Source organism: Diuraphis noxia, unplaced genomic scaffold, assembly GCF_037042655.1.
Source record: "Diuraphis noxia isolate RWA-SAM2 unplaced genomic scaffold, SU_Dnox_SAM2 contig0003, whole genome shotgun sequence".
Classification (NCBI taxonomy): Eukaryota; Metazoa; Arthropoda; class Insecta; order Hemiptera; family Aphididae; genus Diuraphis; species Diuraphis noxia.
In genome coordinates, this window is record NW_028301713.1 from 5,897,053 (window position 1) to 5,922,515 (window position 25,463).

At 28.9% G+C, this 25,463-nt stretch overlaps 2 protein-coding genes across 3 annotated transcripts in view; one reads left to right on the plus strand and one right to left on the minus strand.

Moving 5' to 3' along the window:
• Positions 1–962: 962 nt before the first annotated feature.
• On the minus strand, positions 963–5,813 carry LOC107166973 (alpha/beta hydrolase domain-containing protein 17C). Its single transcript, XM_015515839.2, has 3 exons — positions 4,659–5,813; positions 2,533–2,665; positions 963–2,394 (listed from the first exon to the last, which is right to left on the minus strand). Exons 1-3 carry the CDS (start codon positions 5,306–5,308, stop codon positions 2,311–2,313), a joined length of 867 nt encoding a protein of 288 aa, XP_015371325.1. The 5' UTR covers positions 5,309–5,813; the 3' UTR covers positions 963–2,310.
• Positions 5,814–6,645: 832 nt separating this feature from the next.
• LOC107166993 (major facilitator superfamily domain-containing protein 12-like) overlaps positions 6,646–25,463 on the plus strand; it is a 39,426-nt gene continuing 20,608 nt past the window's right edge. Inside the window, exon 1 of one of the 2 annotated variants that reach the window (XM_015515873.2) lies at positions 6,646–6,836. Coding sequence is in view for 1 of the 2 variants with exons in the window: in XM_015515871.2 (XP_015371357.1) it covers positions 18,838–18,925 (88 nt within the window). In the remaining variant the exon portion in view is untranslated. Of the gene's footprint in view, positions 6,837–18,331; positions 18,926–25,463 lie in introns of those variants that run through there. The other variant, XM_015515871.2, reaches the window with a different exon arrangement.

Below are 25,463 nucleotides of genomic sequence, written 5' to 3' on the forward strand. Positions count from 1 at the left end.
CAATTTTTACGAACAGCTACATAACAATTTTAATTAAATAGGTACCTGTAAGTAACATTCTAAAGGAATTATGTTTTAAGCGAAAAATTCGCTTTTAAAAACACTAGCTCGCCAAAACGGCGGCAGTGAACAGCTGATGGAAATTACAGCGCCAAAAAAATTTAACTAGTTTTACAAGTAAAAAAAAAAAACAACAACATCGTCTATGTATTTTGAATGTTATGGATTACAGAAAAGCGTCCCGGTACACGCCACAAACACGAAATTTAAGTCGACAAACACAGCAGATGTCTCACTTTTACCACTCATCATCTCAAATTTTCTAAAACTTTTACGCCCGTTAAAATCTTTTTGCAACAGGGAAGTATTATGCCTACAATAATATTATATTGTTTTTTTTTTTTTTTATTATTAAACGATATTATGACCATCGCTCCTCAGCTACCAAACTTGATAACTCTCAACTGTACATGTAGAATTCAGCCATAATTCTACAGTTGATAAAATTCTTTATTTTTACAAAACTACGCTAGAAACAACAAGTAGAACATCCATGGTAAAGAATAACCGATTAGTGATTACCCATGAAATAGATGTAATCAATGTTCAAATAATGTGGTAAGTCACAGAGTTTTAATTTTAAACACAAAATCACATTCATTTAAATGCACAAGATACACTGAGTTTTGTGGATTTACCTTGTAAACATTTTATAATTTTGATTAGCCGCTTTAGTATGATACCAACCAGTATTCATATGAATCTGATAAATTAAAAATATAGACACATTCAAAGACTTAAGTTTTAAATTATATGCCTACACACATCGACAGATAAATAAAAACATTAACATTTAAATGAAATATTTTTAGAATTTTGAATATTTGTTGGAATTTAATGGCGTCTTTAGCATATTTTTGTAACAGTTAGATATGAATAGATTAATTATTTAAAAAATACAATTTTGATAAAAAAATATTTTATTTTAAATTTTGATTCAATCGAGGTAATGATATTTTCTAAGTGTCCACTATTTGGCCAAGAAGGTCTATCACCCGACAATATTATATTAATAAGATTAAACTTGTATACAAATGTAAAATTGTTTTTCTAAATAACAATGTTTTTATTTATTCTGCAACTTATAGAAGCCGCAAAATACAGGCAATACACCATTCATATTTACATAATAATATTATAAATTTCAATGATATTTAATAATGTACAATCAATGAGTTATATTATGAGAAATAGTGTTTAATTTCATACACATTACATTGAAGAAGGTACATGAAATATATTATAAGGCCACAAAAACATTGAAAGTATTATGGTTTTTTTTTTTTTTTTATCAATATTATAATAAATGTTTATAATATATAACATGTTTGAATTCAAAAAATATCATACAAAACAATGTGCGTGTAAAAAATATTTGTTTTGTTCAACTTAATGTATAGTTAAAATTACAATATTAAAAAAAAAAAAAAAAAACACTTGATATAATTATACATTTTAAATGTTATACTCAAGTCATGTATAGTGTTTGAACTAGTACAAAACCATTATTCTTAATTTGAATTAATTAAAACAGTACTAGTTAACTATAAATAAACTCAACAGCAGAGCACCAATTTTTGTTTTGGCTAGATTTGGATAACTTTTTAATCCAATAACTTAAACTTTTCTATGGAAAATATATTTTTTAAATTTTCTCGAGAAAAGAAGAGTAAAATTCACATTTCACATTAAGTTAAGAATTATTAATTCGGTTAATAGGTACTCTACTGTATTCAAATAATAAAAATGATAATATAAATAATAAATATCATAGGTATAAACGATGAATCTATAATATAATTCATAAACCTAATCAAATATAACCTATATCAATAATAATAATAATAAACATACAATAATTTAATAATTTGATAAAAAAAACACTGATACATTATTTTAGTTATTATAATACACAAATCATAAAATATATAAATATTAAATAAATTGTTTAAACTTCAAAATACTTGTTTAGGAATAGTGTTATATAGTCATGACTTAATAAATAACGATTAAGCGAATGATTAACAAAAAAAAAAAATATATTGTACATGAATTGTAATGGATGATAAAATAGTATGAACGATTAATATTTTATATGATAAATATTATACAAATTATACACTAATATATAGTATTATTAGATATAATAATAAAAAATTACCAAAGTAATTTCTCAGTCGCTGAGCCATTAGTTACCATACTGGGCGATTGTCCATTTGATGTATCTGCATCTTTATTTTCAATTAAATGTCAGTTGAGCAGTTCAGTAGTAACAAATTGTTTAAGTCTTTCCAAATAAACATTATGCAATTCTACATCATTGTGTCCAGCACCCTGAAATACAATAAGTATAATACAATACGATTTAGTTACAAAACTTTACACAAAGAAAGTGAATAGTTATCGATAATTTGACAATCGAGTAATATTTTAATTCTGTCCTAATACTAAATATGCCAAAAATATATTTACCTCAACCCATAGTGGTGGAACTGCTTTAGGACATTTTTCATAAATAGCGACACCGTGTGAAAAATCAATTACTTCGTCGTGTGTTCCATGTATGACGAGTACTGGAGAGTTAACTTCTGATACCTTATCGATACTAAAAAATGGCATAAATAAATTAATAATAATATAAACAATTTAACATACTTAGTATATAGTTATAACAGGATATCATTACAGATTTATTTGTTATAGAACCAACATTTTATCCTTTATCCTCTAGTTTAAATGTTTTCCACAAACATGAATTGAAAATGTCCACAATTTTTTTATTAATTCAATTTTTTACCATGAAAATAATTATATTTAGTTAGAAAGTAAAGCAAGTAAATGATTACTATTATTTATCAATGTTTTTAACCTTTATTTTTATAAATGGGTCTGGCAGAGAAAAGTTTAAAAAAATTACTCTAGGCTAACATTATTAAGAGTTCTTCTACCAACCTATAAATGTTAGGTTCTAATATTATTTTTTAATATAATAATGAGTTATATTTTTATAGTTAATTTAAAAAAAAAAAAGATATAAAATAATAATTGAATATGAAATATTGAAAAAATACCTACTAGGTAAGCAATACAATATTATACAATGACATATTACATGATTTATTTCCTCGTCTAAATTTGTTCATAACCCATAGATTAATTATTTAAATATTAATCTAGTCTCTTTAATTATCCACTGTTTTGCATAAAACAGACAGATATAATAAATCAATAAGTCACTATTGTATTAAACGGCATCTTCTTGAGAATAAAATACTAGGTATCTAGCATAAGTAACAAATATTTGTGTTTATTAGTTTAGGTAGGTACTAAATAGCTTAAAATATTATATACCTACAAAATACTATATACTACGTACATAATATAGTATGAGCAATTAATTACAAATAACAGTCAACATATTTTAGAGAACTAATTAAAGACTAAATTATCAGATTGAATGAAGTATACAATAGTAGGTATATTATTAATAGATTCAATCAAACTTTATATGTACTTAAGGAAGGTATTTACAATTTATTAATACGATTGATTAGGTAATGATATGCCTATTTAGAATTTGTGTTAAAATGAAACAATTTTTCAATAATACCTAAAATTGTATGTTTAAGAATAGAACCTTAATAAATAGGTACCTAATGGCTAATGGAACTCAAATAATATTAACAGTTTTTTGAATTTTTTTTTTTATCAATATTTTATATTAAAGGCAACCAAGTAACAACAAAAAAGTTAATAAGTGATTGCTGGGTAGTTGACATTTATTGCTCAAAAATTGATTATTAAGTGAGTAATACAAAATTCAAAGCAATATTTTATAAGAAAACGTTTACAATAATATTTTAATATTCAACTATTTATTTTTTTCACTTTTTAAAGATTAATAATTAACCATTGGAGAACATAATTTTTTTAATTTCCATTATTACCTATATTTACACACACCTACTATATAAGAATAATTTATAAAATAATGAGATAAATTATACATCTATTTAATAATATTAAATATATATATATTAGGTAGATAGGTAGAATTTATATTTTCATTAGGTATGAAGAATTTTTTACAAAATAATATCATAAGTTCACGCTACTCTAATAGGTTGTTTATACAAGCAAATCAATTGTTGTCTGCATAATCCCACTTGTTCATACAATTTCAGTTTATATAAATTATAACCCTCCATTATACAACTAGAGACTAAAATATATAGGCACACACTGATGTATATAGTTATAAAATAGGGTGTGGCTAATATAAAACCATCTATATGTATCAGTATTTATTTAAACTGTTTATATTAAACAAAGGGTGTGTTTAAAGATTTATGTTTAGTATTATATAACAAGTCATACCTTAGAAATTCTACAGACACTAAATAGCAGTACATATCGAAACATAATTAAACTTTACGGGTGGTGTATACGTCACAATTAGCTGTACAAGTTTAATTAAAATCTAGTCTTTTTAGTAGAATTTAAATGTGGTAGACACATGGACAAGAGAAAATTTGAAACAAATCGGGTAAACACAAAATGGTTAAGTTCAATAGGATAAGACATAAATACTCAAGTACCTGGTAAACACATCAAAGAACCATTTCCTTTTGGACCTAGGAAACGCTACTTTTATGCCGGACGTTAAAGGCGAATGAAGGACTACAGCTCCCACTTCATATCTGGACGCCAAGTCGACAGTAGGCACGGTGCCAATGCTTTGGCCGTAGAGTATGATGTTTTCGGGACTGATGCCGTAGGTGGTCCTTAATGTTTGCCAAGCAGCGTCAATGTCCGCATACAGGTCCCTCTCAGTCGGCTTGCCCTTGCTGATGCCGTAGCCGGAATAGTCGTAGCTGAATATGTTGCAGTTGATTCTCATACCCAGTCCTAGGTAGAAGCTGCTCATCTGGCCCAGGTCGACGGCGTTTCCGTGCGAAAACAATATGGTGTAACGGGCGTTAGGACAGCATCGCACGAATATGCACGCTATGCGATTTCCACGGGACGTGCGAGCGTAGAATCCCTCGATGTTCTGCACGTCGCTGTCGGTGTACTGCCACTCGGCCTTGTCGTTGAACTTTATGTGGTACTTGGTCTCACCACTGTCGACCGGCGTGAAGTCGTACGTAATTGGCGGCGGAAGGAACGCCAGCTTGGCGGCGATGCGGGATGGCAGGGGTGGGCAACAGAACAGGTACATCAACTCGCTGAACGTCATCCCGTTCATTGCAAGCACATCAGGTGGGACAAGAACGGAAACGCGACTGAGGCGCCGGCGGGACTATCAGAAAAACGGAAGAAAACGGACGATAAATCGTTCGTGGTGAATCGAAGGTAGTCAGTCGCGAGGAAATTACGAGTTTTCACAACCGCGAACTGGAAAAGGACGAGAACTACTTACGCACCTACCTGGCTACGACTACGACAGTACGACAACACTACAAGTCTACAACACCAACCGCAACTAAAACCTTACACCGCACTAGGACGCCGCTCTCGGGAAAAACATTTCAAAATAATAATATCAAGCAAAACAATCGTGAATTGTGACATCAGTACATCTGCACCTTCGTCATCGTGCCATATTGTGACTAGGAATTTCGTTGATACGCATAGCGAGCGACTATACAGTGGAGCAGAGTGGTCGTGTCGTCGTCGAGCCCGCGGCTGGTGCGATTACAACGATTACGTCACTGAGCCGCTTATCAATTGCGGTCCCGAACACAATGCCGTAAAAGAACAAGTGAACAACTTACAATTCGAAATTTATTACAAAAGTTGTACCTATAATATTGTTATGGTTGGTGTTGTTGTTATCGTCGTCGGCGCGCCGCCCATGGAGGAATCAGCCAGTCGCTGTTTCTTCCACGGCACTGTAAATAAATAAGTTATCGCGGTCATTGCACCCAGTGGCCGCGTCACCCTGGTAGAGGGCCGCGGCTGTTTTGGTCGTTGCTGTCGACAAGACCGTATGTTTGTGGAATAATCGACAGCGGCCCGGCAACCACAGCATAATAACTAATTATATTTTATCGGCAGCTGCTGATGCTAAGGAAAAATAGTATTAACTGGTAAGTTCGTACCAAATCGTTTTAATACTAATTGCTTGGTGATAATTGATAATACATTTTTATCAAACAGAACAAAGATCAGCTGCAGCCTTAGATCATATACTATATGATCTAAGGCTGCAGCTATGCCCTATCATGGTCGTATTATCAGCTGTTATCACGCATCCGCGGTCAGGGTCTACAAAAAGTGCGAACAACGACCGTAATCCGCGACGAGTTTCCAAATTTATTTGGAGCCAAAGTCACGTGTGGCAATATTTTTGCAATTATTTCGCCCCACGTCATGCTCGGTCGTAATATTCTAATGTCGATTACAATAATTATTAATGATCATGCTCGACTCATAAGTCACAATCGGCGAAACATTTTTGAGAATGGTCATCGTCATCGTCACGATAACAGCCTGCTAACTCATCCTCATCCGCCTCTCCTGTTATCATCTTGTTTCTTATCTCTGTGAATTGTGAATAACTGTAAGTTATTATTATAATATTGGTGAATACCTAGTGAATTTCGTTTTGATGTCGAAAACGTTGTCTATTTTTATTATTATAATTTTATATCTAAATTGTCTTTCGCAATTGTAACTGTATGTTTTCTAAACTCCATTTGAACAGCATTGCCCAATATCGGCAATATCATATATTTGTCATCGCCACAATTTCCTCTGCAGAACGCGAACAGGTAACATTTACACAATTACAACTTAAAGAACTTTATTAATGATGTATATATCTAATAGTAATAATGTCTTAGGTGTATCTAAACTAACAATAATAATTGTAAATAATATTATATATACCTATTATATATTTATACACAAAAAGTCCTTGAACCAAATAAGTAAATATTGACTCCTTATGAAATTAGGTACTGTTCGCTAAATATAATATACCTATTATAAAAATCATTTAGTCGTTCACGTTGGTACTTGGTTATGAACATTTTTAACATTGGTGGAGTGGCTATATTTTAAAAACTAATCAGTAAACCTATATTATGTTAGATATAAATATACGTCTATACCTATCTAAGGTAATTAGTTACCTAGTAAAACAATAACATAGGCAGGTTCAAAACTTATAAATTATTATTATTTGCTTATCGAAAACAACATGAACTGCTTATAATAGATATTTCATTTATTTACTCTCTAGATAAATGTTTTTAAATGTTAAACAATAAATAACAACTATCGAAGAGTAATTTGTGCTGAACACTTTACAAACCATTTTATAGGTACAAACGAATATTATTTTTGAATTAAAAATATTATTCAAGCGAAAACAAAATTATCGAAAAATTACATTGAACAACATCTAAACTAATTTTTTTGTTTTTTGATAAATACAAATTAATTACGAAAATTCATATTTATAAAAAAACTTTTTTATTGTTTTAATAGTTTAAATCAGCTTTAAATCATAATTTGTTAAAATATAATTTATTTAATTACGTATTTAATTCGTTTATACGTTTGAGAGGAACATACATATTATTATTTAGGTATATAATAATTATAATTTTATCTTCACCGAAAATCACATTTTCCCACCCAATACTACAATAATAATTAAAAAATTAAAAAATTAAAAAAAAAACATTTTAATTATCAAAATATTCACAGTTTTCACTCGAGTAAGGGATACCTAGTAATTATACAAAAGATTACTTTTGAACCAATTATGATTAGTTGAGAACGATACATCTAAAATGAATAAGCAACATTTGAACATAGAACTAATTGTAATTCGATTTTCAAACAGAAACCAATATATTATGATGAACCATTATTCAATTTACATAAGAAGTTAGTAAAAATTGCCTATACAAAGTTCCTTAAAGTTCATAAAATAGTACGTAATAGTGGCATAGGTAAATATTTAATAGTCTGACTGGTAGGTACTCTGTCCTGCTGAAAAAATGTATCTCGGATTTGAAAAATAAAAACAAAATGATTATTTATTGAGTTATTATTAGAATATGATAGATATTGAGTGTAATAGTTTTATATAATTTGTATAAGAAAAAACGCCTTAAAATACACGAAGTAGGCAAGAAATATAAAAAATGTATATACTAGAAAACCTATTTAAATTTTACAAACCTGAAAATACATAATAATATTTTATTTAAAAAAATAATTATACGATTATACAAATATCACTACGAAGGTATTGTTTCTTAATTATATATTTTATTTAGTTCAAAATTCAAATATTATTATAATGATCAATACATTTTTACCATAATCTTCCATTTACCCTTCCATCTCACTTAATAAATATAAAACACCGATGCCTCTCGGTTTGGGATTCTTCAACTGAAAAGTGAAGATAAATAAACTATATTATGTAATAAAACATAGATAGGTTTACCTTAACAACTACAACAATGCTATTGTATTTATCGTAAATATTATTTCGTAGTGCTAAAAAAAAATATTTAGTATCAACATGTATTGACAAATTCATAAACAGTAAAATTTAGTTATATTCAGTCGAATTTAACATAATTTATTTTTATTTGAAGATTTTGAGCAGAGATAGTAAATTTGATCTAGTTCTACCCAATATTAGTATAATTTATTATTGAAAAAAACTTTTTTTTTTAGACTTATCATATATCTCGCTTGTCTATAATACATGGTATAATTTTTAAAATATTTTGACTTTTTTGAGTTGTGAGTTTTAAATTTTGACCTATTAAAGGTACTAACTAAATTCAATTTATACCTTCGAAGTTTATTATGAAAGTATTTCTAGGAGCATTAATTTCTCTACTAGAAAAGTGTCTTCAGACACAAAAATAAAAACCACACATCACTGTAAAATTAATAGGTTCATTGTTTATTTTGCTCAGAAACTAAAAATAATTTATTTTAACAAAGCGAATAGCGATCTTTATTCACCAAAATTCTATAATGTCCCAGGTTTATCAATTCATCACCATTATATTTCCTATACCTATTACATTTTCTGAAAAGGCAAAAATAATATTAAAATTCTGAACTCGCAATAAATCGAAAGGACATTGTTCGTACATCTATATAACTAACATAATTACCTTATACACATGTGTGCCTTACCTGTCTTATCCTTATGATGAATGTATTACACTGTTACGGTGATAAGCTTAAATTATAATTAATATTAAACTAATGAAAATTAAATAATTATTGTAAATCCAATGGTTCTCAATTTAATAAAAATGAAATACGTTTGTTCAATATACATAAAATATCAGATGATATTTTATCTGCAATATAAATTACATTTTTAATAAAATGTTTGATATAAGAGACACCTAATTAAAAATATATAGATAGTGCGCATTCACATAGTAGATTATTTTTATCTTGAATAATAACACGGTAGGTATATAATATGTAGATCGAATTTTTCTCACGTAAAAGATTATTCATTCAAATAGAATCGTCTCTTTAGATTGTAAGTCGAACACGTTTAGTACTTTGGACAATTATTTTTTTCTAATTCCAAATTGTTTCTGTCAAGGACGTTAGTCGACAGTCGTCACCACTGTTGATAAACCAAACTTTGCTAAAAATCGTTTTTTAATAATTTTCACGTTAAAATTAAAAATAGTAACAAATATATTATACGTAGCAATAAAATATAAAATAATTATTGCTGTACGAGTTACCGATTTTTGTATAGGTACCTACAAAAATTAGAGACAACACATATGGATACAACATCCTCTTAAGTACTTATAATTTAAAGTATAATATTACTTATATTGTGATTCATCGTTTAATTGATCTTTGTAAAGTTTAGTACCTATAACTGCGTCTTAAGTATTAAAACTTAAAAGCAATAACGAGCCGATCGAATGTGTATTTAATATTTATGTTTATTAAGTATATTTTGAATTTATTTGAATTTTTCTTAATTGGTTAAGCACCATCAACAGAAGTTATTAGTTTTAGAAGAGTATTACGGTTTTACACTATTATATTTTATCGTACAATTCAATTTTTTTAGATATAAAATTATGTTTTGATACCTAGTTTGAAAATGGACCAATTGATTATTTGTACAGGGGTGGATCTGTCTTTACCATAAAATGTCCGTGTGTGAATTTTGTATAGCAAATTTAAAGCCGATTTAAAATTACCTAATTTTTTTTGTTTAGATATTCTGGTATTTCGACCTGAGTTCAACAAGGTGCTTAATTTCTCTTAATTTATTTTCCGTGGTCGTGTGCCATTTTGTGTTCCACAAATAAATGCAGTATTTATTTACATTTCTTTTTATGTCTACAAGTGAAGAAAAGGGAATATTATGTCACTGTCGATACTATTAATTTTATTTCTAACTGCTTTATCTACCTTCTCACATCATATTATTATATTACCTATGCATCGAATGCAAAATTCAAAGCATTCGCGAAAAGATTTCTGTACGATTGGATTATAATATATTTTATCTCAGTATGATGTAAGGAATAATTCTCCGCTGCCCTCTAGGTATTATAATATAGAGAGTTCAAATTTTTAAATTATATGTGTACCGGCAGTACCTATTTATTTTGTTTAATGAATGTCCTTGCGATGACGGATACTATTTGTTTTCCCTTGTGGCTTAGTTAGAGAGGAACTATAATTGTTACAATCTTAAAATGGCTTACCTGCTTAAACTTTAAAGTATACCTACCTACAGTTAAAATTAAAAATTTGATATTCAAAGGTTTTTTACGTGATTTTTTTATACGGTGTAATATTATGACCCATACCAAAGGGACACAATTATAGTATATTTATAAATATGATGTGATGGGTAGGAAATGATGTATACACATTAAAATTATAATTAATCACAATACTAATAATAAGAAATACATAATATTTTTGTGGTAAGCTTTGATGTAACTATGTGAGTCATGCATTAATGACACTCGCGGTCGATTTTTTTTAACTGCTACCTTCAAAGGTAGATAGAAAAAATATAAGGCCAATGTACCTACATGTTTTACCCCTTGCTTCGCTTTGAATCTTAGAAGTTAGAATATAAAATCGAAAGTAAGCTGCTATTACATTGTAAATACACACACTCTAGGCGTGCATAAAAGTCGAGTACATGAATTTAATGCATTAGTCATCACTCATCAGTAATTATTACTCATTAGTTCATTACTATTCTTTATTATTTGAACTCCATACTGTAGTGATTCTGAATAATTGCGTTTTAAGTTATTATTATTAATTAAGTTGTGCCCTATCACGGATAAGTTTAAACATAATCCAACAATTCAAATCATAACTATGATTTATACTACACTCATTCTCAAATCTCAAGTACTTTTTACTGTCAACGTAGCAAATGAATCTTCTTAAAATATACAACAAGAAAAAAAAGATAGAAAACATATTAATCGGAATACGTTCAGCTATACATATATGCCTATATCTGGGTATGGACCAGTTGCGCCTAAAACAAAATTTGCATTTAGGTTGGTATACCAATTGCGCTGCTTATATTTTAAGACATTTTTTTTTTTAATACACATTTTTATGAAAGTATATATATTAGAATAATATTATAATAGTCATTAATTAAATTTTAATTATATATTTATGACTTTATGAGTATTATTAGGTATAGATTTATAATGTATTTACTATTAATATTGATGTTTATTGAACATGTTTTACACAAAAATAATAATATGAGAATAAACTCAATAACGCAACACCGTACACTGATACTGATGCTCTATTGTGACTTAAACATTACAAATTTACAATACCAGTACAAATATAATTATTTTATACAATACAGTAAAAGTAAATGTCTCTGTAAAATATTTTATTTCTGAAGTGTACCTATATGAAAAATGCGTCAAGCGGGTTAACAATCTAATATTATACTGCAGGGTGATTATCAACAAGCATACTCTGCAACCTGTAATTTTCCCCTATAATTAATTATTTTTAAATTCTGATATTTTGATTTAACGTCCAAATTTTCAGATGCTTTGATTTTTTACAGCATTTAAGGTGTTTGCTGTGGTATACCACATATGGAGCTTTTATTTTCAAATTAATAGATTATCCTTTTTTCTTGTGAATTGCATTCATCAGTTTGTTTTTAAAAAGTTTTGTAAACCGGATTCATATCATAATTTGGATTAAACGGATTGTAACTTTCGTTTCAATCCGGATTTGGTGCTCGGCACTATTTAAACGACAGTTTCATCAAAAAATCAATGTAGGTAATAGTGTAATACACTAATATCTATTGTATTTGCCTGAACAATTATTTCAAAATTCAAAAGTGCCTATGAACAAATAATTATTTTTTCATTCAAAGGACTTGTCAAAAACCAATATAAGTATATCTGGTCAGGTTTTGATGCCTGAAACCTATATTGTGTATAGTGTAATATTATCTAAATGATAATAATTTATGTGAACGATGTTCTCCAAGTATTTAATCATTATAAAAAAAAACAACTATTAGGTATATCATAGGTATACTAGGAAATACAAACTAAATTGCATTTACAATACTTACTTACGTATGTTATTGATTTTTTTATCGCTTTTAAAATGATTTATCAGAAATACGTTCATAAATTCATTAGAAACCGTAACGATTAAATTTAATACACATATGATGTGCTTGTAAATAAATATATTAGCAATAAACGATTAAAATCTACATATTATGATATATTGCATACCAAGTTGATAAAAATATATATTTTTTTAATGCATCTTATACTTTAAAAAACATGTTGAGGTCGTGCCTTTGATTTTCGCTTAAATGCAATGTTTTAAAGTATGAAAAATTTAGATAGATTGCATTAAAATTAAAAATTTATTAATCCTAACTAAAACTAATTTGAACCAAATGAAAAATTACAAAATTGCAAAATATACAGAAATTTAACGAAATATTTTTTGTTCTCCTGTGCTCTTCTATAGTTCTGTCTATAGCAAAAATAAACTACAATTATTATGATTGTATATTTTTTTAATACTTAGTACCTACCATTATTATATATATATATATATATATATATGTGTATAATAAAGTGCCCTTGTATAATATATTGTTATTTTTAAAAATTTTAAAGTTTGAAATTTGTAATTCAAACACGTATATTATCTTCTATACTATTGTCTAAAAAGTATTAATTACAATCACATTTATGTATCCTGTTATACTCATACAACAACAACAAAGTAATCGGAAAATTTAGCCCTTTAGCAGAAACGCTATAATAGAATCATTTTACTATAAAGCAGCGTATTGCTTGGTGTTTCCGTATTTTCATGACTGTACTTTTATACGTACAGTAGTCACTCGATAATTCGAAATTCAGGGGACCGAGTTAAAAATTCGATTTATAGGGGTTTTCGTTTTACCGAGTGTTCAAATTACCGAGAGAAAAAAAATTAATTCTTGCTTCTTGTTTAATTCTAAAAAATTGTTGACATTTACTTATTATAAATATTATTATATTTTAAAATTATTAATTTATATTTATTTATTGTACATATATTATTAAAAAATCTGTTTTTTTTTTTTGTGGAAAATTGTTGGTCACAATCTGTTCTGACTTACTGATAGCATTGAAAATTATATCGCATATTTTTTCGTCCATTTCAGATTGCTCAAAAAATTGACGTAATCCTGACATAAAAAATTTTGCTTTTTTAACGTTATGACAGGAACCTCCGCCTTCGTTTTTAGTTTCATTACGAGTACGTTAAATAGATTATACATAATCTTACATAATATGAACTTACATATTATCGTGTTTAAAGAAATTCGAATTATAGAGGTTCGTGGAAAAAAAATTCGAATAGTAGTAGAGTGTGCCTCACCGATAAACATTTCGAATTAACGAGGGGGCCGGAATACAAAACGTATTTTTTCTAATTATGGAGGTTTTCTCAGGAGACTTAGCTTTTAGTTCGATTTATGGAATTTTTCGAATTTTCGAATGACTACTATATTAGTTTTTTTACGTGGTGTATGGAGGATAGGAGTAGAAACTGTTTTTGGCATTCTTCCACTCCGGTCCACGTTGTGTATTGCTACAAACAAAATTTTTTATTTTAAGCCTATGTCAGTACCTATGGGTGTGTCTCAGAAAGATCCAGCAAAAAAAAAAAAAAATAGAAATTTATGGTAATTAAACGTATCACAAAAATTGTTAATATATTATATAATGATTAAATAATTTAAGAAATATAAGTACCTACTCATATTAGCAAATTGTCAAAAATTAGGTTCCAAATTAATTCAACAAAAAAAACCAAAAAATAAACTACCTGATTTAGATAAATATTTTTACCATTAAAATTGTTCTTATAATCAGATTTACAAATAGGGTCTTTTGAATTTTTCGAAATTTTTTTTATCAATTTTAAGTTTTTATTTTCTGTATTAAAAAATTAAAAAAAAACTTAATTGTAGCGCAAGTGTTTATGAATTATTTTATTATTATTCTTCTAATTTTCTATTACTGCATTTTGAAATAACCGTATTCTGCCAACGGATTATTTAAAATGAAAAGTATAAACGCTGAAATTAATTGTAAAAATAGTATTATACATTTCTGGTAAAAAGCACATGAATTATTTAATCAATAATTGCGGGTATCATTGTATTAATATAGTTTATACACCAGTACAAAACTTATTATTATAATAATTACAATAAAAAAAAATAGTTAAATTTTAACATGCACCTATTTCAAAATGTTCATATAAAATAATTTAAAAATGATTTATATTTTTTAAAATTATAATGTTTCTAACATAAGCTAGGTAGATCGTAAGTTACTTAACGAGAATATTGATATTTAAAAAAATTGTAAAAAATCAGCCACTTGACTCAAATAAATGTTTTTACCATATACATTTTTCTGAAAATCATATTTACAAATTGGCTATTCTGGATATTCTGGAAAAAATTTTTATCAATTTTTAAGTTATTTATTTTCAGTATTAAAAAATAAAAATTTAAAAAATGAATACTAAAAATTTAGCGCATTGTCTATGAATTATATTTAAAATAAATTTTTTTTAAATATTAATTAGAACAAAAGTTATTTCATTTATCAGATCTGAGTGGGACACTTACAAAAAGAATTTTAAATTTTGAATGTAACAAAAGTTATTCTATATGTCAGATTATCGTGATGAGACACCTTATATAGAGCGATAGTTTCTCATCATTTCACTATTTTGGACATAATCATATAGAAATAAACTAACAAATATAAAATTTAATGTTTTACTCCAAAAGTCTAAACTATTAAATAATATTTTCTCTGCAGGTGGTGATTTTAAATTTTAATTCAAGCTCGAGTACTCCGCATCCCGGTTATTTTATATCGCAGCTATAACCATGCTCATCAAGTCGACTGCACTTTTGCAAGTATTCGTGTCATACTGACCGTTAGAATATTATATACATATTATATTTAACGGTTATCCCGTTCGATACAGTACTTTAATATGTTATATTATCTGCCTTTAACGTCGACGTCATAATATAATGTAGGAAATCAAACGCTTGCTTTTCGAGTAAAATATAATTTTCAAATAGTTGGTGTACGTGTTTTTCTTTTTCCGTACATCCGCCGCCAGTGGCGCCCAAGATATATTTTTCAGGTGTAGTAAGAAATAATTTTACCCGCCCACCCACCCACCCACTCGCATACTCAAAATTATATAATTATATCATATTTTAATTGATAATACTAGTAAATAGGTACCAACCGCAACCAATATGATAATAAATAAATAAATTATGAATATATTTCAAGTTAATTTTTGTCTGTAATTTTACGCTGGTAAAAGTTCTGATCAAATAAATTACACACGTCATAATATAAGATAATAGCCTTACATAATATGCGTGTCATATTTGATATTGTGTGCTTCTTGAAAAGTTTCGAGTGAGGGAAAGGGGATAAAATATGTTTTATGTTTCACGTGTATTTACATGATGTCTCCCACCTGTGTGGAAGTGGAAACCCTCATGCACACACCCACCATTCCACACTGTAAAACCACTAACACTGATATGACGTATGCGGGCGTAATATAACCGATTTCAACCATAATCCCTTTTCGGCTAAACCAAAAAAGTTTAATATTTACTTAATGTTACAGAAAATATTAAAAATATAATAATGCACACAACTTATGTTTTTAATACTTTTCTGTACGTATATATATATATATATATATACACTGTATAATATGATGACGTAAAGTATAAATATTAAACTTCTTCGGTTTGACCCAAAAAGTAAGCATGTGCAGCAACTAGGTCCTTAATTTAGGGGGTGATATGAGTATTTATCATCAATAACTGCAAGTATAGAACATATGATGTATTAAATAAGTTTTATTAGCACTTAAAAAACAAATTGAATGATTATAATAAAATATCTAGTTTTCTGTTTTTTTTTTTTTTTTTTTGCTAGCTCATCGATTATTTCATCAACCTGTAAGTTAATGTGCCTATATTTGTGGACATAGCAGCTAATCCATTTAGTCTTTTGAAAATTGAGTTAAAAATTAAAACCAAAGTATAACATACTATTACCTATATATTAAGCAAGCTTATAAAAATAAAAATAAGTAGAAAAAAGGTTTATGATATATCACCCACATCACCTTCTCCTCCATTGGAGTTACGCCATCACTGATGTAGTGATGTGTGCAGTAGTACAGCGGCGGTGGGAGTGTTATCAACAAAGATCGGCTAACAGTACGTACTTACAAAGCGCAATCTTATTCACCAAAAATTAAATAAATAGAAAAAAAAAATTAGATAACGATTTTCACACATAGGTACATTACATATTGCCTATATATATGTAGGTTCTTAAGTATATTAAATAGGCTACAAAGTACAAACAACACTCATATAATGAGATGATTAAACCCTTATGTAACAGATATAATAGGGGATTATCAATGCGACTTCTGCAGAAAGGGTAAATCGACCATAGAGGCATAGACCATATATACACTGCACATTTCGACAAGTAGCATAAAAACATTATGAATATAATAAAGATCTGCACTTGGTATTTATAGATTTTAAACGAGCATACGATTCAATTATAGCAGGAAAGAACTATGTAAAACAATGAAAAGTTTTGAAATAATCCAAAAATACGTAGTCCTAGTCAAAATGTGTAACAGTAACACAAATATTAAGGTACGATTCTGGCAAGAAACATCAGCACAATTAAAGTACAGTCTGGTCTCCGCCAGGGCGATGCATTATCAGTTATCACTTTATCATCAATGCTATTCAACATAGCCCTGGAGAGAGTGGTAAGATATAATATGTCAGAAGATCGGAAAATGAACCTTGGCGAACTGGATGTACTATACTGACATAAATGCTGATGACATGGTCATAATGGAGTGCACGAGTGATGATTATGTTATACAAACCACTGTAGAAAATTGCTAAAGTCGAGCAAGAGGATGGGACTAGAGGTGAACCAACAGAAAACCAAATATATGTCGCGAACAGAAGATGATAACTCAGATCTAAAGGTAGATGGTGATGGTCTTACTTTTAGAAAAGTTCATCAATTCATGTACTGAGCTGGCCCAGAACGACCGATGGACGGACTCGGTCGTGAAGGATCTAAGAATGATTCAAGAAAGAGCTCAGATTAATATGGCATACAATATAGAGAGGAATGGAATATGTTTGTGATGGCGGCGTTGGACCTCAAAGGTCCTTTAAGTTGTTTATGATGATGATGAAGATTATATATATATTTATATAGAGATAGAGCAAGGACATTATTCGTATACTCGTCACACGTCGTCGTACAGGTTTGAGTGTGCCTTTGAGTCGAATAATTATTGTTCAAACACACTATAATATAATATATACGCCATGTACGCAGACGTGCTGTTTTTACGTATACATATACATAATATATAGGTAGCCGAATATAATAATAATAATAATATGTACACACGCGTGTAGGCACAATTGCAGTTTCATTACGCGCGCACTCGATAAACCGATCAATAGTGAATCGATAATTATTACAGCTTGCGTATAGGTGCGACTGCAATACTAATCACTGCCGGGGGAGTTCGTAATAATAATAATGATAATAGTAATAATGGTATAATATATGATAAATATTTTACTCGTGCAGCGCGCGGCACCGAGATAAGTGGTCGTCAAATGATGTCTGTGATCGCTGGTTGGTCGGTCGCTACTGCAGCAGGTCGGCTACTCGTTTAACTCGCGTTGATGAACAGTAATTTATTCCGTCATATATATATAAATATATAGGTATATATTATATCCGTTCGTAATTTTCCTCTGGAGGTGTTATTCGGTCGTCTGGCGCGCGAGACTGTTACACTGCAAATTCAATAATTATTGTAATATTATATATATTGCAGCTGCAGGTACTTATCTCACAATGATATAAATGAACAGTAAACGTATGTAAGCAGGTACCTCCTAAACAGCTGCAGTTTCCGAGTGAGACTCGCGAGTGTTTTTTTTTTTTTTTACATTTTCGTCAGATTATTATATTATACAGGCGATATACCTAAGTATTACAAAAAATAGTCGATTTTTTTCCGGTCATTACTTTATAATTTTATTTTTATTTAAAAAAAAAAAATTATACCTTCACACGTAAAATGTCTGCGAATAATCAAACGGATCAAAAAAAAGGAGATGACCAAAAACGTGCCATCCAACTTAACCAGATACCAACAGCACTACCAGGTACTATATATACATACATTTATAACGTAATTTGTCGTCATCATAATTTACATCTCACTTGGTTGACGTGTTTTATGTGTATAATATTCAGCCGTAGGCTATAAAAATGATTTGACGAGAAAAATTCGCTCGAATGCTTTTTTTTTTAAAATATTTATTGTATGGCAGTATAATATATTATATATAATGTGTTTTTTTTTCGTTTTCATATCTTATTGAGGCGCTATGCAAACAATTAATATTTGAATCAAATGCAGTAGCTCCTATTATGGGTTATATAGTACAACGATACTGTTAATGATAATCGATATACCTATACATTGTACATTACACACACACACAGACACACACAGACACACACACACACACACATATATATATATACGTATGTATAACAGTTAAACGTTATATATTGGTAAAAAATCGTGTCGTTCATTTCCTGCACCAAAAAACCGCTTGATGTAGGTATATAGGTACATATTATAATATTATTTCATTTCATTTTCAACATTCATAATCGTTTCTAAATTCTAATAAAGTCTTGTCAAACCGCAGAAAATTTATTTTTTTTTTTTTTTTTTTTCATCAAAACAATATAAGGTATAATATATTTTTGTGTGATTTTCTTTCTTACTTCTTTAAATTGGGTAATAACTTATTTTATTAATTAATAATATTATAGTAAGAATCGTGTCTATTAAACACTATATATATAATATATTTATTCGACAATTCCTACAAACGAAATTTTTTGTCCGTTAACCGCAACGATGTATCCATATAGTATAGCTTTGCAATATTAGCTGTTACTAAATAACTGCATTAACTGAGGTTAGATTTTGGCTTGTATACAATCATTTCAGTTTCTTAAACATCAATATATTGCATTTAATTAATAGCGACATCTCCGGTATCTCTCTATAGTCTATTGTATAATGTATGATAATATAGTGATGCATGTAGATGACTAATTTTCATTTAATTCATGTGCGTATCTATTATCACTCGAATCTGATGTATAATTTTGATAGAAACCCATTAAAACGACCAACACGCACATTTATTTAATTTTTTTTGTTTATAATTTACGGTCGTCATTAAAAATGAGATCATTCATTCACTCGTCTATCACAATATTTTCGTTGACATAAGATTATACAGCTGTCAGTCGCATGTAGGATGTATTTCGTTAGAATTAATCCAAACAAGGCAAATACTAACGAAAATAATTTGACGGAATTATCATTTCCATCATCATCCATCCACGTAATAGGTACACATATCGCTGACAAAAAAAAAAAAAATGGCGACCCATACACACACAGTTATTTTATACTTACACGAATGCGTATATGCAAATTGGTGTTTTGCTCGTTTCGTAACGTATCATAATAATACGTTCGTCGACAGACAAGTGTTGTATTAATAAGAATACACATTGGAATGTACGTCACAATAACATAATATTATGTAGGACGTGTGTGTATAGATGCAACGGTCGTCCAAAAGTTTAAAAAACAAAAATCGTTCTAGTTTTCGTGTAACGAAAATATTTTTGTATAATAACGCGGCGTCAATAACATTGTAGTGATAATCGTCCTATACTAAAAAAGAAAACCAAAAAAAATTTAAAAAATTAAAAAAAAAAACCAAGGTATCCCTCTGTTTGCCGGACACTTGCGTTATTATAAATCTTTGAAATGTATGTGCATAAATAGGTAGGTACGGCAGCTGGTGTATAATAGGTACACACTGCAGTATTATACACGAGACGGTGCAGTATGTATTTTAAGTCTGTTGTTACGAATCAAAAGAATAATGAACTATTGAACTGATTACAATATAATCAATAGAAAATGAAAGATAATGAATATATTATTATAATGCAGTGATGGTTATTGTAGTAAGCGCTTTGACGCTGGTCGCATGTTCGCGGACTGTATAATATGTTTAGTGACAAAAGATTTAGAGAAAACGAACACATTTTTTATGCAATTGGATTGCATAATTAAACGCGTGCACTGGTGATCTACCCGAAATGTGATATGTCATATATACCTAATATTGTTCTGCAGAAATAACGAGAATCGACATTTTTATTAAGCATTTTACCGCGATTAACACGCCACACGCGTTTTACTATTGAATCGTATTCAATAATACCGCACAATAATTGTGTACTCGTAAACATTATTATAATAATAATGATATGCAATATTATAGTGTTCATATATTATGATGTTAATTTGCAGAAAACCATAATTGTATTTATGAAAACTTTAGTATTCGTCGAATGTCCTCACGAGATAATATTTATGTATAGTCGCCGTCGACTACTATATTACGATGGACTCATAATGTGTATTGTGATATAATAATTTGACAGTTTAAATAATTGTACTCGTTTTGATTCGTATGCATTAGACATGTCGACGTTTCAATAGGCTTTTTGATTGAATAGCCTAAAAAAAAAAAAAAAAACTATCTCGTCTAATTTATCCAATTATTAAAATTAGTATTATTATTTATGACGATCGTCTTTACACTATACACAATTTATTATCAATCGCTATTTTAAATAACGTTAATAATATAATATAATGTAAAACACGCCGACAATAATATATTAGTTATAGTTTCTTAGTACCATCTAACGTATGTTGTCGTATAGCGTATTTTAGTTATTGTGCGTACCTACACATTTTCTAATTTTTTATTTTATGTTTATACAAGTGAGCGTGTATGATGAAACTATGTGTTGAAAAACTTATTGGCAAAACAATTTCTGCACTATGTGTTTTCGTAAACGAAATTTATTTTGTCGACATTGTTTAATAAAAACCATAACCCTGCACACGTAAAAGGTCATCAATTTTTTTTCCTCGTATTCTGCAGCAAGTTGGTGTGCATCTAACTACCGCTGCCTGGCTGCCTAGTGCATATAACCAGGCTAACCATACCTATATATTACAATAAGGCAGCAGAACAGACTTAAAAGTCATTGTGTGCTAATGTCTTACAGGTATACGCATATTTACTACCTATGTACAATATATATATATGACATGGTACCGCGGAAATTAAAAACAAACTGCAAACGATGATATAAATTATTCAAATAGTAAATTTTCACCACGTAATAACTCGCATAAGTGGAAATATTGCAAGTGACGGAAAACTCAATAATTTCGATTGTTTTTTTTTTGATGAAATGAAACAATTTCGATTACAGAAAAAAAAATAAGTTTCTGGAATGCAGCTGGAACAGCACATTTTTAGACACGTTTGATATTTTACTCGTATATGTTGCAGGGATATATACGCAGTTGACCTATATATTCCGCGAAAATTTAAATTTATCACTGTCGCGACCGGTCATCATATATAATATGTTTCGCATTCATATGTGCATATACGTCGGTAGAAATAGTATGCACAGAGTAGGTACCATACATAATATTATAATTTACAGTGTGCAGTCTAGGGTTCAAAATTCAATTCCTCTGCCGGCTTGGTTGTTATATTCACACACATATATTATTATTATTTTTTTTTTTATCAAACTATAGGTATAGAACTTTACAAAACCTTTCCGCCCGACGGCGAGTGGGGAGCAAAGGTGTGAAAAATATACACCTATTTATCGAATTTTAATACATCAATCGATAATAAAAAATAAAATGAAATGATCGTTTAACGGTGTTGTATTACATAATATGTACTTTTAACGTTCTGCAGTAATCTGTACACATATATTATGTATTTATGTATATGTATATTACACGGTGGGTACACAAGTAATATTTTTACTTGGGCTATCATATTATTATGCTCATTAAGTGTAGTTTTTACTATGTTCAGGTATTATGTTGTGTACTATAATATTACTATAATATAATTAATTGTCAAAAAATTAAAAGGATCAAAGTTCAAAAAAATATTTTATTATGCGCTCCGATAAACTTCACATAATACACCAACAATAATACGTAATACTTATAATTAGAAATTTATTATTATTACTTATTTGTTTGTGTTACTTTATTATAATATGTATAGGTACATAATCACTACTGCATGGCTTATACATAATATATTATAATAATAATATTGGTTTATCGCTATTATTATCAATGTGTAAAAATATATATGCATATATATATATATGTACTCTATATATAGGGTTAACGATTGTTTTGATAACACACATATATAGGTAATAACGACGGTCTCAGACCGAATATTAATTTATTTCAATACTTATATTAACGCTGCCACATACGTTTATTATGTATAGGTATAGACAGTGAAAATCACAAGAAAAATATACCTATACAATATAGTTATTATTCAGTTTGGAGATTTTGTTAAATTTGTTTAATTTTCATCACGGTTTTTTATACATAATCTTTTAATATTTTTACCACATACCAATTTCAACGATTAGTACAAGTGTGTATACTGACTGTATAGCGTAGGTTACAATTAAAATAATAAAAATACTCTCAAAATGATGAGCTCTAGAAAACATATTAAATGACATTCAATTGTCATGGTTATAAATGTATCATTATTACTCGTCGACAATACACATATATATGTAAACAATATGGACGCCACTTATAAAACTCGCGGATATACGGTTCAGTCGCTTATTATTAATACATGGAATTTTCAAACTGTGGTACGCGTACCCTTCGGGGGCACTCGAAATTTTCGAGGGTTATTGGGGTAAGAGGGTTAAGGTTTAAAATGTGTAAGTCTTTACATTTTTTTATACATATTTTAGTTTAGTAACTTATTAGAAGGGGTACCTAAAAAAAATGTATTAGTAAAAAGTGTTCTTAAAAGTTAGAGAATCCCTGTCTTAATAGGTTCAACATCTTCTGAAACGGTCCGGACGTATCCAAATAAATTATAAAAAATTCGGTTATAAAATTCTCTACTTCATTTATATGAGACTCAATTTTCGTAAAAAAAAAAAATAGGGTAGAGAATAAACATTTTTGGTTAAAAAAACGCCCCCTTCAAAATAAAAAATGCCCACAAGGGGGCGGTAGCGCCCACGTTGGAAATCACTGGGTTATATAAGACTCGCTTTGCTGTGCGCTGGTCTCAAAGTGAGCTTATTATAAACGGAGTCGATCGTATTAATTTTTAATCCATATAATATATATATATAACGTTGCAAATGTGTAACACTATTGTTATTGGAGAGGTTAGGTCAATTATTCATATAATCAAATATTAGTATATAAACAATAGATACATATAAGTATTAGACAGAAAATTTAAATAGATGTAGTGCGTATCGCATTCATCAATATTTTAATAACCGATCACTTATTAGATTTGAGAAATTGTGTCGCTGACAATATATTTATGCCTACATCAGAATCTCATTCCCAGTAAAACGGTATAATATTATAGTAATAAACGTTCACGACGTACACTAAAATAATAATAATAATAATAATAATAATAATAACTTGATTATAGGAGAAAATACAAAAAACTGGCATGCCGAGTGTAAAAAATAACGTATTTTTTTCTAGAATAATTCCACGTAAAAACTTATGACCTATGATGGGCACTTATTATAACCTTTGTGGTGATGTATTTTCGTATCGTTACGTATACCTCCATGTTATTATTATAACTACCTAAGGAATGTTGAACAGGTGTCTTGCTGCAGCGTTGACAACACGGCGTATTGCACAATACTCCCGAAATTCCAGTTTTTGGAAATGGCAGATTTCGCGTAGGGATTAATAATTAATGACGTGTAAAGTATCATAACACATTGTTATTATATATTCCTTACCCTGTTGTGAAATTTAAATTGTAATAATATATGTATATAGTATTACAATGCAGTTATATATTATACGTATAATGATTGTTCATAATAGACGCCCACTATAATATATATGTTGAACACCGTTCGTTGAAGATTTTAAATCAAATATTGTAGGCGATATGGCATCATCACGAGAACACACGTAGTTGGAATTACTAAGCTGTACGCTGAAAAAAAATGTATTTAAGTTATCGAGTTAAAAACCTATCTCGGAAAAACTGTTGAAATAACGCCAAAATGAAATTTTTATAAAATTATATTTATTCGATCTTCTAAGCCATAATACGCTGTTCGATATCGTAGTATTATTATGTTCGTATCCGAATAGATATATAATTTAAACTAACCTATACCTAATAAGGCCGTATAACATATTATATAATATATTGTTTAGGTATACGTTGTATAATGTCACAAAAACAAGTTATACAATAGGCGGTAGGTCGTAGGTGCATAAATACAAATATTATAATAATTTTATTAATTTTTCGTTATAATACGCTTAGGCTATATATAATAGTGTTAGTTTATTTAGAAAAAAAAAAATAGAACTCGCAGCCAACAATTCGGCAGGAGCTCCTTACTCTAGGAAAATCATAATCGTGCTATCAAATATACTGCAAGGTGTAACAGAAAGACCTGATGAAAAAAAAAAAAAAAAAAATTATGCCAATTCAT